We start from the raw sequence: 18,987 nt of genomic DNA on the forward strand, positions 1-18,987 counted from the left end.
CTACATAGAGAAATCCTGTCTCAAAAAACCAAAATAATAATAATAATAATAATAATAATAATAATAATAATAATAATAATGATAATAATAATAATACAGGTTTAGAAGTACTAGCTTCTCCTCCTCCTCCTCCTCCTCCTCCTCCTCCTCCTCCTCCTCCTCCTTCTCTTCCATCTTCTCTTCTAACCCTCTTCTTCTACTTTTTTTTTTGTTCTTTTTATCCCTCCAGCTTCCCATCCTCATTTCTAAATAATGTTGTTGAGCCAATATAACTGTGATTTAATTCTAAGAAGTAGAAGTAATTAAACTTACCATTTAAAGGGACTAATGATAGAAGAATGGAAGGAAGAGAGCCATGGGAGACAGTAGAAGGAGAAAAGCAAGGAAAAAGGGAAATTGAAGGAAGAGAGGGAGGGAAGTCCTACAGTATGAAGGCTTCTTGAAGGTGAAACCAACTTCTTGGCCATGCAAACTCTTATCCTACTGTGGCCCCTTTCTGATACTGCTCCTATAGGTCTGTGCACTTCTTGTCAGATATTTCAGTATCTGATGCTTTCCACAGCCACCATGCTATGATGCCTTATGATGCATGAATTGACCAGTTTGCTACCACAAAATTCATTTAATGACTCAGAGAACTCCCATCAACCAAGATGATGTGAACCTCAGAGGGCTATACTTTTGCACAACTTTTACCACGAGAATTCAGTGTGATTTGATTAACACACATTCAGGTCACAATGGATGACCAGTACCTACTATCTACCATCTGCGAAGTAACACATCTCTTCCTGGAGATGCTCAGGGAGCTCTGTAACTGCTAATTTCTTTGTCCAAAATTTTCTTCCAGAGCCACATGAAATCTTGAGCTTGGAACCAGCACAATCATTACCTCCCAGCAACAAATTTTGCCCCCTTTACTCCTCTAGGCCTCTATGGTGTTATGAAGAAATCAGTTTCTTTAGGTCATACCTTGTTTCCTTTCCTGATCTATGCTCGTCCCATACTGTTTGTACTATTCCTCTGTTTACCACTGTTCCTCCGAGACTGGTAGTATCTGGTTTACTCATTGATTTCACTGGTGTTCATGGCTTATTTTCACACAGTAGGGCAATGTTCTTCACTCCTTGGAGGTCCTAGAAATTTACCCACTGTGTCTTCTCCATCCTAACATATTGACCAAAGTGTGATTGTTATCAAATAGGTAATTTACCCCAAATCAAATAAAGATCTTCAGTTTGACTGTAATGGTACAGCCAGGTATGATTTCTTGCCAATGCAGTTTCCTCCTCACACAGTTCCAAACCAGACAAAGTTCTAGCACTAAGAAGGGGAGGAAGACACAAAGTTCCAGCCCTAGACAAGGACCTGTTTGCAATGGACACTTTCTGGGAAAAGGAAAATCAGTTTTCTTCAATGGACAATCATTGGGTACATCAACCACACTCTAGAGCAGGCCATGTGACCAGGAGTAGTTAGCCAGTACAAGATGAATCCCATATATCTTTTGCGGACCTTTTGTCTTTGTTTTAATTTTTAATTTTGAAAGAGAAAAATGGAGTTGGGTGGGTAGGGAGGTAAAGAGGATCTGGCAGGACTTTGGGGACCAGGAAGAATATAATTAAAATATATTGTATAAAATGTTTGTTTCCTTGTTCTCTACAGACATGTAACACAAATGGTCTTTTTGTAGTCCCTTTCCAAATAAAGATTAAAGCTGGCTTTGGAGATGAAAAAAATATATTGTATAAAACTATTCTTAAATAAAAACTAATCTTAAAAAGGACTTAATTAAAATTACTATAGCTTTGTATAGATTTTAATATAGAGACACAATCTGTTTGTCTCCATAGTTTACCCTTTTTTCATTAGAATGTCTCTTGGATTTTACTATACAATCTTCATTAAGCATTTTTTTCAGTATCAATAAAGAAAATCAATGAAAAAAGAAAGGAACAAATTGCATTAAACTAAATAATATTCTTATTTGGAATTAACAATTTTGTGCTGTCACAGTCTCTGTGAGGTCATTTATGTATTAGTCCAGTTGTGTCTGGAAGATGCAGTTGCCTTAGATCACATCTGACTCTTAGAGCCTTTCTCCTCATAGACCCCAGAGCCTTGAGGGGAGGGGTTTGGTAAGATTTCATTTAGGACTGAGTACTCCAAAGTCTCTCACTCTGCACACTGTTCATCTATGGATCTCTGTGTTAGTTCTAAAAGAAGAAACTGTGAGTATCACAGAATAATAGTGCCCTGATTAGGAAAGAAAGAATTCTTAATTAAAAATGACCCAAGTGAAATTATGTCAGATGGAAATGTTTTCTTTTGTGGAGAGGAGTCTATGTGAGGAAATTGTGGTGAGAAGATTTGATAATAACCGTTATCTGGTGAAACTCCTTTTGTATACTTCAAATATCAAATTGAAATTTATTCCCCCTTTCAAGGAATCCTTGGGTTCAAAACAATCCAGCCCCAATGTTGAGAGGCAGGGCTTTCAGGGCACTGATTAGAATTAGAGAAAATCATCAGGTGGAGCCACATGATTGAAGACTAGTAGCTCGATAATGTAAGTGAAAGAGACTGGCAACTATTCACAGATGAATTCTCTGGGGGTCTTTTTTTAAGTAGCCATATTGCTGAAAGGTCATGTGTGCATTTCCCCTTGCCATTGTCTACAAATATCTAATAGCAGACATCCTGGACCTCTGGTTTTTAAATCTTTCTGCTGGCCTGCTGGCTTTCCTTCATTTCCCCTAAGCCTTAGGTATAGGGGTAACATTGCAGATGTATTGGTTGTTGAAGGGCACCACACAGTCATTTTTTTTTGTTTGTCTTTTGACCACATTTGGATCTCTGTAACAGTCTCCAACTATTGCAAAAAAATTTTTTTTTTGATGAGAGCTACATTCACCTGTGGGTACAAGCATAAGTATTTTAGAAACATAGGGTTCTACTTTTTGATTTTTTTAAAAAAGAAACATTTATAATGATTTCCATAGTGCCTTCACAAATTTTCAATCCCACCAGTAGTGACTAAGTATTCTTAGCTACCCACAGTCTACTGACCATTTGTTTTCTGGATGGTAGCAATGCTAGTGTGGGATGGAATCTTAAATCACTTTTAATTGTCATTTTCGTGAGATTCCTGGGCTTCTACTAGTCACATGATAGATCTCTATAGGGAAGCAAATCACATGACTAAAAACTTGGAACTTGTAGTCCCACCCTGTAGCAGCCAGGGAGAAGATGGTTGGATGGCTGAATTAACCAAGAATGACTAATGGGTTCATAAAACTCAACTTCATGCTGAAGAACAGGACTTGGAGAGTCTTTGTGTAGATGAAAAAGTAGAGGCAGGTGGTGGGCGTGCCTAGAGTGGCAATAGGAGTCTTGAGCTGTACATTTCTTGCATCTGGCTGTTCACATCAATCTTTTGTAATTTCCTCTATAATAAGCAAATAGATAAATGCTGTATTACTCTGAGTTCTGTGAGCATTTTTCACCAACTTTAACCCAAGGAGAAGGTTACAGGGACCCATGATTGGTTCAGAAGCCTAGGTCACAACCTGGTACTTGTGATTGGCCTATGATTTGAGGCAGTCATGTGACTTCAAACACTGAATGTGGGTTCTAAAGTTACTACCAGGTATCGTCAAGGCTTCAAATGGTGTTTGTTGGAGAACTAGTTATTATTAATAGGGAGAAACACCAAGCCATTTGGGGTATTTTGTGTCATATGTGCATGTAAGGATAGAACAATTTAGTTTCTTTTACCTTAAAGGCCCTCTGAGATTGTTCCTGATTCAGTTATTTTACGTATTTAACTCTTTTTACACTTAATCATTGTTTTTGTTGTTAATCTTAAAAAGATATACATCATTAGAATATTTCAAATTGCTTTTCTTTAATGCATATGTCTTTTCATATTTTGCTCAAGATTTCTTTGTGTTTCCAATCTCTAATAAAGTCAAATGGTCAATAACAGCATAATGAACAATGATGAGAAGAGTGGAGTAGAAATCCTCATTAGTTGTAGCTCATATGTTACTCATGTTTTCCTTTGTTTCACAGGCATATTCAGAGAAGAACAGAAATGCACATTCCGGGCAATGATTCAGGGCTTCTTCTGCAAGCAGACTGACCACGTGGTCTTAATTCTCCATAATGTTGATGTTCCAAAGTCATACCCACTTGTGTCTATTACTAATGGCTTTGTTGACACATTTAGCAGAGTGAAGGACAGCACACTATGCTCTACTCCTACCTCTGTGTCTTCTTTCTATTCCATCTTACCTACAAGGCAAATTACCAAAATATGCTTTGTGGAGCAAACACCTCCATTATTGCACATTTTTCTACTGGGCAACAGGGCTTCCAAGCTCATTTTGGCTGTGTTCTACAATGAGATTCAGAGCCCTCATGTTTTCTTAGAAAAAAGATTTATTCCACCTACTCCAGTAGAGTCAGCGTCTTCATTGTTAGATGAGTCTGCTGGTGCCAACTACTTCGACATCATGAATAACCTCTTGTATGTTGTCCTGCAAGGAGAGGAGCCTGTTGAAATACACTCAAGTGCATCCATTCATTTGGCTTTCACTGTGACATTTTCAGTCCTAGAAAAAGGCTGGGAAAGAACAATGCTTGAAAGGCTAACACACTTCTTACAGATTGACCCCAACCAAATCAAATTCACACTTGAGATGCCTGGCAACAAAGAGACCTTAGAGGCCATTGCAAACAGTAGAGGAAAACGAAAGCGCCATTGCCCAACTGTGACTTGTGGTGGTGCTGCTAGCAGATTTGGTCAACGCAGACCTCTCATGGCAGAAATGACATCATATAGGATCACACCAACAACCTCTGTGGAAACTCTCTCAAAGGTGATTGTCATTGAAGTTGGTGATCTGCCAAATACAGGGAGCACTGAATTCATTCCAACCTTCCTGAGTAACAGATTACAGAATTTGGCTCACCAAGTTATCACTGCTCAACAGACTGGAGTCCTGGAAAACATTCTTGGTATGACTGTCAGGGCACTACTGGTGACTCAGTCAGAGGGAGTCACAGGCTATAGGTAAGCACTAATTAATAGAACTTCTGGATGAAGGGTGATATCTTGTGCCTATATTCTTTACAATCAACTGCAAAGCATTCACTAGAATTGAAATTTTAGAAAGCCAGAGACACACACCTAATTGGAAGTAAAGTCAATCAATTCATTTATTGACATTTAAAAACCATTTCTTGGTAAAATAGAATTCTATTATTTTCACCTTCCCTTTCATCCTTCCAGCCACTCCTAGGCCCTCTCCCTTCAACCCCTCCCATTCTGCTCTTACAAACTGACAGATTCTTTTCTTAAAATTTTTTTATTGTTTTACACAACACATATACACTAACACATGTATACATATGTCTCTGTGTGTATGTGCATAAAATTTATAAGTGTAACTTGCTGAATCCATTTTTGTTGGTTGTTTATATATGATTTCAGGGACCAATCACCTATATTGGATAACCAGTAAGAAGGTTCATCTCTGGGAGAGGGTAATTAACATTTTATGTAGAGTAACTACCCATATGGAAATTTAGTTAATAATTTTTGTATTACAGTTCACACACAGGTATTCCTCATGTTGATAGACACAAAAACAACAACATAATTATCCTTGATTGTTTAATATAGAACTGCATATTTTTGCCAAGCACAAAATTTTAACCAATTACTGATACTATTATTTTGTAAACTTTTTAGATTATTTAATTTTAGGAGTACAAGTTTTTTCCTGCATGTATGCATGTGTACCACATGCATGTCTGGTACTTGTGGAAGTCAGAAGAGGCTGATAAGACTCCCTAGAACTAGAGTTTCATAAGGTTGTATGTCACCAGGAAGGTGTGAGAAACCAAATCTGGGTCCTCTGCAAGAGCAGCGAGTGCTTTTAAACACTGAGCCATCTGTCATGTTCCCTAGTGTTACTATTACATTTTGTATGGTAATATGGGTGTCAGTGGGGCTGATGCATTTTGTTTTGGTTTTGCTTAATTTTTCTCTTAGTCTAAATTTATTTAGGCTTCACTGAGTTATTTTTTGGTATTTATTTATTTATTTATTTATTTATTTATTTATTTATTTTGAGACAGGGTTTCTCTGTGGCTTTGGATGCTGTCCTGGAACTAGCTCTTGTAACCAGGGTGGTTTCGAACTCATAGAGATCCACCTGCCTCTGCCTTCCTAGTGCTGGGATTAAAGGCGTGCGCCACCACTGCCAGGCTTCACCAGTTCTTATAAATTTTGTATACCTAGAGATAAAAGCTGTAGCCTGTTGCTTTATTTTGTTTACTACTCCAAAACATTGAATATTACAGTGTGTATTCATGTTTTAGTATGAGAGGAGAAAATGGGTAGAAGACTAGTCAACATCCATAGGGAAAATTATGCAAAGTGGACTGGGAGCAAGTAGGGAACACGTATATGTGAGGCAAATCATCATATCAGGTAGACATGAGACAGTATCAGCACAAATGTCACCTCCATCATTCACCATCAGTCATAACGTGCCGCCGTCACTTCTGACTCAGGTTTTTCCGATCTAATAAAAAGCTATAAAGCATTAATATGGTATTGATTTTGTGTAGGAATTTGTTATATCCTCCATCTCTCTGTTTCCCTGGTATTTTAAGAGTGATATTCCAGAACCAGGCCCCCTGAACGTAGGTGTCAGTTAGGAGGCCTGGGAAGTCTGTGGGGCCTCTGGTAGTGGAACAGTATTTATCTCTAGTGTACAATTGGGCATTGGGAGCTCATTCCCCATAGAGGAATATTCTCTTAGCCTAGACTCACTGGAGAGGGCCTAGGCCCTGCCCCAAATGATGTGACAGACTTTGATGATCCTCCATGGAAGGCCTCACCCTTTCTATGGAGCAGAAGAGGGATGGGATGGGGGTTGTGGAGGGCAGGGAGGAGGGGAGGGAGATGGATATATATATATATATATATATATATATATATATATATATATATTGTTTCTAATTTAAATAAAAAAATTAAAAAAAGGAAAAAGGAAAAAGGAAAACAATTTTCTAAATGTAAGGCAAAAAAGAAAAAGGAAGTAAATCATGGGAAGATAAAGAAAAGCATTCCTGATGAAAATGCTGAGTGAGAAACAGCATGCCCTATAGAACTGACAAATACTAGCAAGGTTCCTTGTGTCCCTGAACATTGCACAGTTTGGTAAAAAAAAAAAAAAAAAAAAAAAAAAAAAAAAGCCTTGAAGCCATATACAGGCCCCAAGGCCAGCTTTGTGTCTTTCAGCTCTTACCAATACTAGTTAGGACCCCTACTGAACTCCTAGGAGACCCATCGGCACACTAATGAACTGACCTTGAGACAGCCAAGATGAGTCTGAGGATGAGCTCTTTCAGAAAAAAAGTCCTCCGGAAGGTCACTTCTGCTATATACAGGGGGCCTCAAATGAGGCCATCTTGGAAACTTGTATTTCCAGATGGTCACTGTTTATTTCAAGAAGCTGCACTTTAGAATGGGAGAGGCAGTTGCTATCTCCTTTGGGGGCATGCAGCCAATTTGCCCTTTCATTCTTTACCCTCCTGTCAGGACATCTGGATTTAAATGTCTTGTCTACTTAGGATGGTTACCTGAACTTGTTCAGTTTTCAAACTGTTGCTGACATATGCAGTCATTTTACTGCCTATTTTCCTATTTATTTTATTTCTCCCCACTATTTTGCCCAGTTTTATGCTTTAGGTAGTTTCAGTGGAGTTCTTAGTGGGAAGAGATGTATACTCATTCTGCATTCCTTTTTTAAGCTAGAGGTTCCCCACCAGGATCGAATTTCCTTATGTTCTATTGAGGAATCCTGACAGAGCATTTAGTAATGACTGCTTTCTTTTCATTAGAAGCTTGACCTGAACTCTTGACTGTCTCATTTCTTCCTCATTTCTCTCCTGTCCCTTTTCACATGGGAATATGAACTTACAGATTCAGATGTACCTTTGTACCTCTACATGTTGATGTTAGAGATACAGGTGATGTCTTCCTAGTTGCTCACTACTTCACAGATTGAGGCAGGGTGTATATATTCTGGTATGTACATGCATGCATACATGCATGCATGCATACATACATACACACACACACACACACACACACACACACACATACATACATACATACATACATACATCAGTATCAGTACATAATAAAAGTAAATCTGTTATCTCCCTTACAGAAGCTTAGCTGTCAAAATACCAAAGCTCTCTATACTTGATAGACTTTTTACAATGACCTCCCAAAGATGTACCTCTGTAACCTTCTGGCCCTAGGAATGATGAAAGAACAGTTTCATGATTTTGCTGTGTACTGTGGCACACTTGACATTAAAATGGGAAGAATATCCTGAGTTATCTTAGTTGGATATGTTGAATACCTGAGTCTTAGATGAGCAGATTTTTTTTTTCTGCCATAGGAAAGAAATCCAAGGGAAAAGCAGAGCAGTTCAAGGTGTGAGAATGACTTCATGTGCAGAAAAGTGCTCATAAAAATGGTTTAAGCAATTGTGGAGATGGCTCAGTGAGTAAAGTCCTTGCCCTGTAAACATGAAGACCAGGGTTCAGATCCATGGTACCCATAGTCAGCTGGTAGACTGCGTGCTTATCACGCATTGATCCTTGAGTTTGATTCCCATTGCCATATCACTCTGTGTGCTAGCAAACAGTTACAGTAATAGCACTTGTGTGGAGGAGGGTGAAGATCAGATGTTCATGGTTATGTTTGTCTGCATAATGAATTTGAGGCTATCCTGGGTTAAAAAGAAGAGGAATAAAAATATTTCAATTCAGTTGAATACCTAGCCTTCTTAAATGGGAAGTAACAGGGCACTCACAATTCATTCACAACTCACAGTCACACTTTTATTGAAATTTTGTCTTGTTCATCAGTGAGATTCTCATGTATTTTAGAGTCCTATGTCTGCAACAATGGCTTTAGGGTTTTTTGTTCTTTTAGTAAATGGTTTGAGACCATCACACCTTCAATTGTTGTTCTGGGGCTTATATGTTTTTCTGTGCTTTTTCTTGTGACTCAGTTGTTACCTATACTCTGTTACTGCTGCTGACATCCCTGCATCTTTCTAGCAGGTCTCTGTCTTCATGCACAATAGATTCCAGTTGCAAAAATTAGTTCAAACTATCTTAAAATGCATTAAAAATATATAAACATACAGTGAGTGTATAGATAAATAAGATACCTTACGAAAAATCACATTTCAACAATTTTTATTCCCAAATCTTATTTGAGCAGCTATCATGCCTAACATATTATACCAGTTTAAACAATATATATATATGCATATTAATATATTTTATTGTATCATCACTGAAAATCTAGAGATTTTAAGTAAATGGATAGTGAAAACAATATTTTTTCTACTTCTTAATGAAAAACTGTCTTATGCTATGTCTCAAATACATGTACATATAAACAACACTAAATGGGTTTAGTATTCAATAAGTTACACATACCAGTGTGTGTGTGTGTGTGTGTGTGTGTGTGTGTGTGTGTGATCCTAGAGGGAGTAGGGGGAATGGGAGGAGTTAGCTAGAAGAAAGGAGGAGTGAAAATGATATAATACAGTGTATTTATGTAAGAACGCCTCAAAACAATTAAATAAAACTTGATAATTCCAAAAAGGGATTAATTTATTAATTAAACATGAACCAGCCCATTAGTGTTATTTTTTTATAATGAAACAAGTATACTTTTATCTGTATAATATTTACTAGGTAGCCAAAGTTTCAATTTACTTTTAGATTCCCAAGAAGTGTCATAATAAGCTGTCATTCATCACAAGAGATCATTTAGCATCTTTCATAGACCTTTACATGCTATCAGAGGCTTTCTGATTTCTATGAACATAAGACCTAACCAAAAACAAACAAACAAACAAACAAAAACAAAAACAAAATCTGAGGGTATAAAGATTTGTTTTGTCTCAAGGTCTAAGGGCAGTCAGTGCACAAATGGGTAGGGCAAGGCATATTTAAGCAAAGCATGGAAGCAGTTCCCATGATGGTAAGCCAGGGAACAGAGGAATAGAAAACAAATCCAAGTACTGTGAATGTTGTCTCCTTTTCCCATTTTACTCTGTCCAAGTCTTCAGCCCCTAGGAAGGTACCACCCATGATCAGGATGGATGCTTCCTCCTGAAGTAATCTTCACAGCCACATGAAGAAATTTGTCTTACCACCTCCTGTGTATCATGTTTACTCTTGGCATACTGCTATTATAAAATGGATAATTTCAGGCCATTCCAAGAGTTTTGCAATAGTTTAGCTCAGAAGTAATCTTGCTGTGTGCACAGTGCACCCAATATTGAAATTGGTCAGGCCAAGCTAGGTGGTAGCTTTCCTGAGGCTACCTAAGGGCAGACAAAGGATGTGGCAGATAGTGAGTTGGTAAAATGTTATTGTAAGATGAAATAGGGCCTTGTAATGCATCGGACTTGAAATTACTAGACCATAGTGCCAGTAGGAAACTATTAGATCATACGACATTTCTTTACAACTAGGGAGGGTAACTGCTAAGAAAGCCTGCCTGGGTTTAATGGGGATCATGAGGATCATTAAATGTGAATAAAATGATTTGTATCAGTTCTGAAAGATATCTAGGAAAGCCATTCTTGTCTTCCAGAGGTAGAGAAGAGTCTTCCCCAGGGACAGAGTCATAGTGTTGTATTTATCTTTGCATATCTCACATTGCCTCAAGCAAGATTTATACATAATGGGAGGTCTAACATTGACTGTCAACTGGAGTTGACTGGAAAATGTACTTTTTTTTTTTTCTTTCAGGGTACAGAAATCATCTACTCCCTTTTTGAGGTTCCCTCTTTGGTACATATAGACTATGTCATTTGTCTAGTCTATTGGAAACAAGAGAGACCATAGGAGCTTAGGATACCTTGGAAATCTAATAAAAACACAGGGAATTCTTCTTGTTTTCTTTAGTGGAAACCTAGTTAACAGCCTTGGAGGTACCAGAAAAACCCCACACCATCATAATAGGCCTTATTGAAAAACAGTGTCCACCACTAGGACTTACTCATTCCCATTTGCTATTTTTTGCCATTGTCTTGTCTTATGGGAGGTAGACATATTACATCTGCCAGATTTAGACGCACGTGTTGGAGAAAATGGTGGTGGTCTCTGAGCTGGGAATTTTCTGCATTGTCATGATCTTCCTCCTTCAGCCTGCACTTAAGCATTGAAGGGAAAAATATATTTCATGTACTTGACTAGGTATTGCAAGCTGTTAAATAGTAGTGGAAACTGGAGGAGATGGAGGGAACTTTCCTCCCCATTTTTTAAAGTTTGGCTGTAGGTCCTTCTGCCTGCAGGCTACAGTCGCATTAGCAGTTGGAAATTGGATAACGACAGCACAATGACAAATCCAGGTTGCTTGCAATAAGTTGCTAATCCCTTTGCTTTAATATTGGAGCAGCGTGTAATGATGTTTGGACATCACTCCAGTTTACTGACGACCCCACTGGGGCCAGCAATAGAACCTTACAACTGTCTAACAAGGCATCAGGTGACTCCCGTCGTCACAGCAACGGACACTGGAATCTAATCTTCCCTTCATCCTTTCTAGCACCCAATAACGCCTAGATTATATAAGCGGCCCATCATTGCTTGGTAACTTGAATCAATTAACGTTAATTCGCACAATGCTATGATGTATTGTGATCACTTTCATTTCAGGGAAGGGGGAGAAATTGCTATAAGTCACCTAAAATGAGGTTGTCTGTGGTACTGAGGTATTAATTGGGTGTCCATATTAAATGCAAAAGGAGCCCCATTGTGAAAGGAAAGTGGATGAGTGACTCTCTTGGCTGCTATTGACCTATCAGAGGAAGACAGTGCCCTTTTCCTTTGCTTTTATCTATTACAGTTTTCCCTATTGCGTGTCAAGTTGATGTATTATAAAAAATTCATTTGGTGACCTTTCACCCCCTTAGCAGATTAAACAATTTCACTTCAATGGCATCATTAACAGGACCCTGCATTTAATGATGATTTCTCTAAAAGGCCACGGAGATTCGATTTTAAGCTAACAGATTTATTGCACTATTATAACATATCGTAAAAAACTGTACCACCTACGGTCAGGTTTTAGGATAGAAACTGCTTAAGAGTTTATGTGGAGCTTAAAGTGGTATTACCTTGGGATATGCTGCAGTGGCAAGTCTCTGACCTCCAGTGAGATGCTGTTTACATTTAATAAGAGGTGTTGGCTCACAATAAACTTTAAAGTGTGTCACGGATGGGCCTTTCTGCAAGCATTCAGGCCAACTTAGGGTGTCCAGATACCAATGTACTTAAGCCAGAATCTAAAAGGGGTTTTCAGTTTCCTTAACCCAGCATATTTGCCTGTACCCATCTCTTATCAGAAAACATTTAAGGATGAGGTTAGTAGAGGAATATAAGGTTAAATGTTTCTAATAACTGCACCCCAACAAAAATAGAATGATATATATTTTAAAACACAACACTAGTATAGATCATCATCATCATCATCATCCTCTCTCTCTCTCTCTCTCTCTCTCTCTCTCTCTCTCTCACAGAGAAAGGAGTCTTAGCTATTCAGGATAAGCAAGTGAATAAATGATGATTGGATACAGAACTTTCAGGGAGAGGTTTCAGCGGGCAGGACCTGAGCTTAGTGGAAAACCCAAGTTCCTAGGACCACATCCTCCCACTCAGCTTGTACATTCCTGTGGTTCACAGGGTACAAGGAAATTGCTTCCTATAGAAACTTCACAGTTGTTGACCCATTGTAATCATTTCTCCTTTATTTCCTCTTTTGGGACTAATAATGTCCACCTGTAACTACCTTTTACTGCCTTTGATGAGTAAACAATACTTTGTCCTTTCTTACTCCCACGAGGGAAGAGTAGAAGACATAAAACAGCATAAGTGATGCTTTAAAATACAAGAAATACTTTAATAGACCAGAGCTAACTACTCTAAATGCAGCTCATCAAAGCACACTGTATGTTGGAACAGAATGTATAGTATATATTATCTACAGATTTCCATTTACTTGTGAAATATCCATTGCCCATGTATGATGTGTAATAGATAAGTTAAAAGAAATAGTAAGTTTCTAATGTTTTCATAAGCTACAACTTTCAGCACACCAAAACACTGAATCAGAGTTGCTTCAAGGTATAATGAGTTATATGATTATCTTATGCTAGATCTCACCAGTGATTAGCATGTTTGGACAAAGTGAGAATCAGTATAGTTCACTGGCAAAAACAGTTACGGTTTACAAGACATGTGCTATGTCATTCTTTTGTAACACCTCACTCCTCAAACCTGAGTAAAAGCATCTAGCTCACAGTGTCATTTTAAAGATATAACAAGTTTAGACAGGAAAAGTTAATACTACATGGTGGACAGTGTCACTAAATAACCACTACCATCACGATTGGCACCATATGATTCTAAAAACTACAATTAATGTTTACATTTGGGACCTATTTAATGAAAGTAACTTCGATAGAATAAGTACAAAATGGTGGTGTGCTGGAGTTGGGGCCACCTCTTCCTAGATTTGCTTAGTGTCATCTTGGTATTTTGGACTCAGTCATGGTGGGAAACTATTTGTGACCTAGACACTGGAGCACAGTACAAATTAGGGTCTCTCCAAGGAGAGCCAGTTCAGCAGATTATGACCGAGAATACGTACCCTTGCCTTATAAAAATTTCAGTGTCATTATATCTTTCATTGTAGTTTCTGGGGGCCTAACTTAATATACACTGATGAAAATTATAAGTTAATACATTTCCTTTTTCCTTTGCTTTACTCACATTTTAAAGCATGGATAATGCATAATACACTGGATACATGATTTGTACATAAAGATATAATTGTTCGCTACACAGTATATTTATGGTATTTGTATTAATACAGGAAACTACAAATATTCACATCGGTCAAACTCTTCTATGGAAAATAGCTACTGAAATGTTCTTTGTAATCCTATGTGTGTATTGACCTGATCCATCTTTGTATTTTCTAGAAATGCAAGTAGTTTAGGAACTGGGAATCTCATATATACCCGGCCCTCTGTGCTTTCCGTTCTGGTGCAGCCTTCAGATGGGGAAGTGGGGATAGATTTGCCGGTTCAGCCACAACTCGTCTTCTTGGATGAGAAGGTAGCACCTCAGATCTTACTATCTTTCCATAGACTATACTTTACATCCAAGCATCCCTAATCTATATTTACAGTTATTACCGTGTGAAGTTGGCAACAGATAGAAATTCTCACTACATTGGTCATTCTTTTTTTTTATTATTGAAAATAGGTTCCTGTCTCATACCATACATTCTGCCTACAGTTTCCCCTCCCTCCACTTTTCCCAGCTCCCTATCTATTATCTCCCTCTCCTCCAGATCCACTCCCAAATTTCCTCTAAAGAAAAGAGCAGGTCTCCAAGTGACAACAACCAAATAGGACAAAACAAAATACAATAACAAAAAGCCCTATATTGAGGCTGGAGAAGGTAACTTAATGGGGGCGGGGGGTAAGGGGAGTCTCAAAAGCAGGCCAGGGGGTTAGAGATATAATTGCTCCCATTGTTAGGAATCCCACAAAATCACCAAGCTAAGAGCCCTAACATATATGCAGAAAACCTGGTGCAGATCAAGTCAGGCACCTTGGTTGCTACTGCAGTCTCTGTGAGCCATGTGAGTGAGCCCTGCTTAGTTGATTCAGTGGGTCACGTTCTCCTGGTGTCCTCCACCTCCTTTGACTCCTACCTTCCTATCTTGCCCTCTTCAAGAGCAGAGACCTGATGGAGACCTTCAACTTTGCTCTCTCTCTCTACATAACGTCTGGCTGTGGGTCTCTGCCCCTGTTCCCATCTGCTGCCAGAGGAAGCCTCTCTGATGACAGCTAGACAAGGCACCAATCTCCTTGGGCAGAAGACTACAGCATAGGGATGAAGGCTCCATGCAGACAGCAGCTTGAAGTTGGTCATTCTTGCACATCCCTCGATGCTTTTCCTCCCCATGCTCATTCTTGAAGTTGGTCACTCTCGTGTTGGGTTGAAATCTCAACTTTAGACTCCATGGCCTTGCTTCTACTTTATGATATTTTCTTTTCATGCTGTAGAAGATTGAGCCCAGTGCTCTGCCGTTGAGGGATCTCCCTAGCCTGTCGTCTTCTCTTACCTTTTCTTCTTCCTGAGGATACCTGTGATGCCCTTGTCCTTTATAACTCCATTTCACTTTCTGCATTCCTTCAAATTTACATACAATAAGTTCCATGGTCCCCTTCCAATAAGTTAATTTTTATGTGAACATGAGAAGGAACACGTTTATAAGTTCCTTCCTTCCCCAAAGTACATGTGTGTTTTATAACATTTATATGTGAACACTCCTCCCATTTTTAGAGAACATCAAAAAATGATGTTCTAAATACATTTTTCTCTTTCCTCTCTTATTGCCAGAACCAAAGAGTGGAGTCTTTGGGTCTTCCCTCGGAACCTTGGGTTATTTCAGCTTCCCTGGAAGGGGCGTCAGATTCGATGTTAAAAGGTAGGTGTCAGCAACTTTCAAATATCTGTTGCTACTTGCACAACAAAGATCCATATTGCCTTAGTTGTTTGCATATAACAAAACACCTGAAGCTAGAAATTTTATAGAGAAAAGGAACATTATTTGGTTCATAGCTATGGAGTTTCAAGGGCCGGTGACATTTATGCTTAAAGAATGCCACAGATGCCACAGGGTTTTTGTACATGCAAGGGATATTGAATGAACACACACAATATACATACATATATATTTATATATGTTTGTCTCTTTAAAAATCCCGGTATTCAATCATGGAGGCTCTACCTCATGACCTTATCAATTTCAAGTCACATTTCTTTCTTCTGCTTCTACTGAATAGGTGATTCATATAATTTCCTAGGTGAAAACACTCAAGTTTCCAAAATTCAAGTTTTGGAAAACTTGACAGAATATGCACAGGAATCCCAAAGTGCCCTTCCAGGAAAACATATATTCAAGGGATATTCAATTTTAGCATATGAATACTTGGGGACATCTTCCCACCCTATCCAAACTACTGCAGTCCCACTAGGAAATCATAGAAAACATAGACATGCTTATAGGTTCTCTGAGTTCTTTTCCTTCTCTGTCAACAGTGCCAAATGCATATGAAAAGGAAGACTATGCTAGAAAAAATATTTATAGCCTCACTTTTTGGCTGAGTCTCAAGTCTTAGGTTCTCTACATCTACTCAGTGCTCCTCTGACAATACTTTTTGGTAAAAGGTCAGCTCAGGGATTCGTTTGCCTGGCACCTGTGGCTTCTATTAGGAAAAGAAATATGTACTCTCAATTTTAGGGAGAATAAGTGCATTAAATGTTCAAACATCTGACCCAGGGCAAATCCTCTCAGTGAAGTTTTTCCTCTGTTGTTTTCATGCCCACCCTTACTGTCTTGTTCAATCATGGCAGCAATGCCAGCTCTATCTAATTTCCTTTAGTTTTGGAAAAAGAGAACTGGAATTATGTATTCTGCAGGAAATCCCCAAATTTTACATTTGTTCTTCAAGGAGAAGTAAACATGTAAAGCATGATTTTTCTGTAAAAAGTAGTTTTTTTATTTTACATTCTGACCATGTGATTTGTCAAAGACTTTCTTGGAATATAACCAACTCAGTAGGACAAAAAGTTGCTTACAGGTGTGTCCCAGTGATCTGTGTTAAATGATGAGTTCATAGTCTCTAAATATTAACTCTGATGTCAATTCTTGTCTTTGTTTAGGGGGCTACAAAGATGTATGTTGTTATTTTAGAATAGTTCCATTGCTGTGATTGTATATTTCACATCTAAAATGTTATCTGCAGACATTTTTTAAGGAGAATATGTTAAAAGACAGAACAAGAACCAAGAGACACCAGGAGAGAAGGTGAAATCAGGGAGGTGGGTTGGAGCCAGACATCAGTAGCTTCTAGAATTGGAGGCAGGGAACATGGATTGTGCCTCCAGTGAGATGCACAGCCACTGGGAGATCTTTAAGCAGGCTGCTGTGCTGAGGTGTGACATCTGTGTTAGATAACCTCTCTGGAGTATAGTTGGTGAGATAGAATGGAAACTGCATCAGCTGGGCAGTAAGTGGAGAGATGAAGAGTGCTGGCTCCAACTGACTTTTAGAAATAGAATCAATTGATGGATGGTGAGTTAATAAACAAGAATTAAAGGATGACTTGGAGGTCTGACCTAACATTAATATAGTGATTGGAATTTGATATTACTCATTGAGATGGCGATCATCAGTGTGGAAACACAAAAAGTAAGAACCTGAAGCCTGTGTGCCAAATTAAGAGAGAGGGTGGAGAGGCAGAATGGAAGAGAGACTTCTGTAGAAGTGGCTTAGATTTTAGAGCAAAGGACAAAGAGATTTTTGGCTCACAATCAGAAAGTAGTTGGTTATCCTCTTTATAGTTATGTCACTATTGCACCAGTAACTACATCTTCCTTGGGAAGTCCGTAGGGTAGCATAAGGGTCTACCATTGTACAAGACCATTGATGTCTGTTTCTGTGCAGCAGGGGTCTTCAGATGAACACAAGCTATTGTTATTGCTCTTGTTCACTCAACATAGCAAGCTAAAGACACTACTGCATGACATAGAGAAATCAATATTAAAACAACCAGGAAATTTCTTCTCTGATGGCCAATTTTCAATAATTCCATAATGTGCCATGTTGCACATTGCCTTAACTGATCATATGCCCCTATCCTCAACACAATTTGAAGATGTATCTTTAACAAATTGACATCTAAAGTTTTTTGTATGCTTCATGGTCTAGCCTAGGGTGTTTCTGTTGAATTTGTATTATCTGAACCATTTTGTCTACACACATGGAAATGACTTCTTTAACAGGTTAAATATCAGCCTATCTGTGTAATTGTCCATTTCCCATTAGAGGACGTTTCTTGCTACCTATGTCTAGACTGTGTCACATGCTTCCATAGATATATAAAATGCTTAAATGTGTGGAAGAAGTCAGTTGTAATTGTGTGCAATTTTGTCTGTTCTTTCAACTACATTTATTTTTACTTTAAGTCTATTCTTATATTCTGATTGAAAATACCCATCTTTACTGTGGGTATTTTTTTTCACTTTTTGTTCTTTGTCTTTAAATATAGGAAAGTATAATATCATTAGAATTCAGTGTCCCAACTGATGAATTCTCATTTACAAAGCTTACAGAATTTTCTTAAAATAATTTAATGTCAGAGCCCAAGATGTTCTAGCATCCCCATGATATTTCATTTACACCTCTTGTTTTCTGCACATCATCAACTCCAGAGAGCATTACTTCTCCTTGAAAATCCATACTGTGTGATTACATATTCCATAGTTTCAAAGCCTCAGTGTGTCATACTTACTTTCTTATGAGAGCTACGTATTTTTTACTATCTCCTTTCAAGCTGTCCTTTTATTTTAGCCTTCAGTCATCTTATTCAGAAGCCTGATCTCTTCATGCTATCTACAAAACACATTTTTAAAGTTAATTTTTTCTTAGTTTATATGGATGTTTTGCATGAATGCCTAACTGTGTAACACTTTGTAACTGGTGCCTGTGGGCCACAAGAAAGTGTTGGATCCCCTGCAATTGGAGTCACCAACAGTTACAAGATGGCATATGGAGGCTAGGAATTGAACCTGGGTCCTCTGGAAGAATAGTAGTTCTCTTAATCACTTAATTCCAGCCTCCACAAAATGTAGTTTTGTCAAAATTTCCAATATCTTTGTGCTCCCATTAGTACTTTCACTCTATGTATTTTGATAGGTCCAAAAAACACATACATTTTGTGAGAATCTACTCATAGACATGTTAGATTACAGCCTTTTCCCTCCTCTTTGTTTGATAGAGTTGTA

General features: G+C 38.2%; 1 protein-coding gene across 1 annotated transcript in view; it reads left to right on the forward strand.

Moving 5' to 3' along the window:
• Positions 1–18,987, forward strand: part of Pkhd1 (PKHD1 ciliary IPT domain containing fibrocystin/polyductin) — a 410,096-nt gene that overhangs the window by 361,054 nt on the left and 30,055 nt on the right. Inside the window, exons 60-62 of the mRNA XM_035453320.1 lie at positions 4,075–5,077; positions 14,106–14,241; positions 15,538–15,625. Coding sequence (XP_035309211.1) covers positions 4,075–5,077; positions 14,106–14,241; positions 15,538–15,625 — 1,227 coding nt within the window. The remainder of the gene's footprint in view (positions 1–4,074; positions 5,078–14,105; positions 14,242–15,537; positions 15,626–18,987) is intronic.

This window comes from Cricetulus griseus (assembly GCF_003668045.3).
Source record: "Cricetulus griseus strain 17A/GY chromosome 1 unlocalized genomic scaffold, alternate assembly CriGri-PICRH-1.0 chr1_1, whole genome shotgun sequence".
NCBI classification, from domain to species: Eukaryota; Metazoa; Chordata; class Mammalia; order Rodentia; family Cricetidae; genus Cricetulus; species Cricetulus griseus.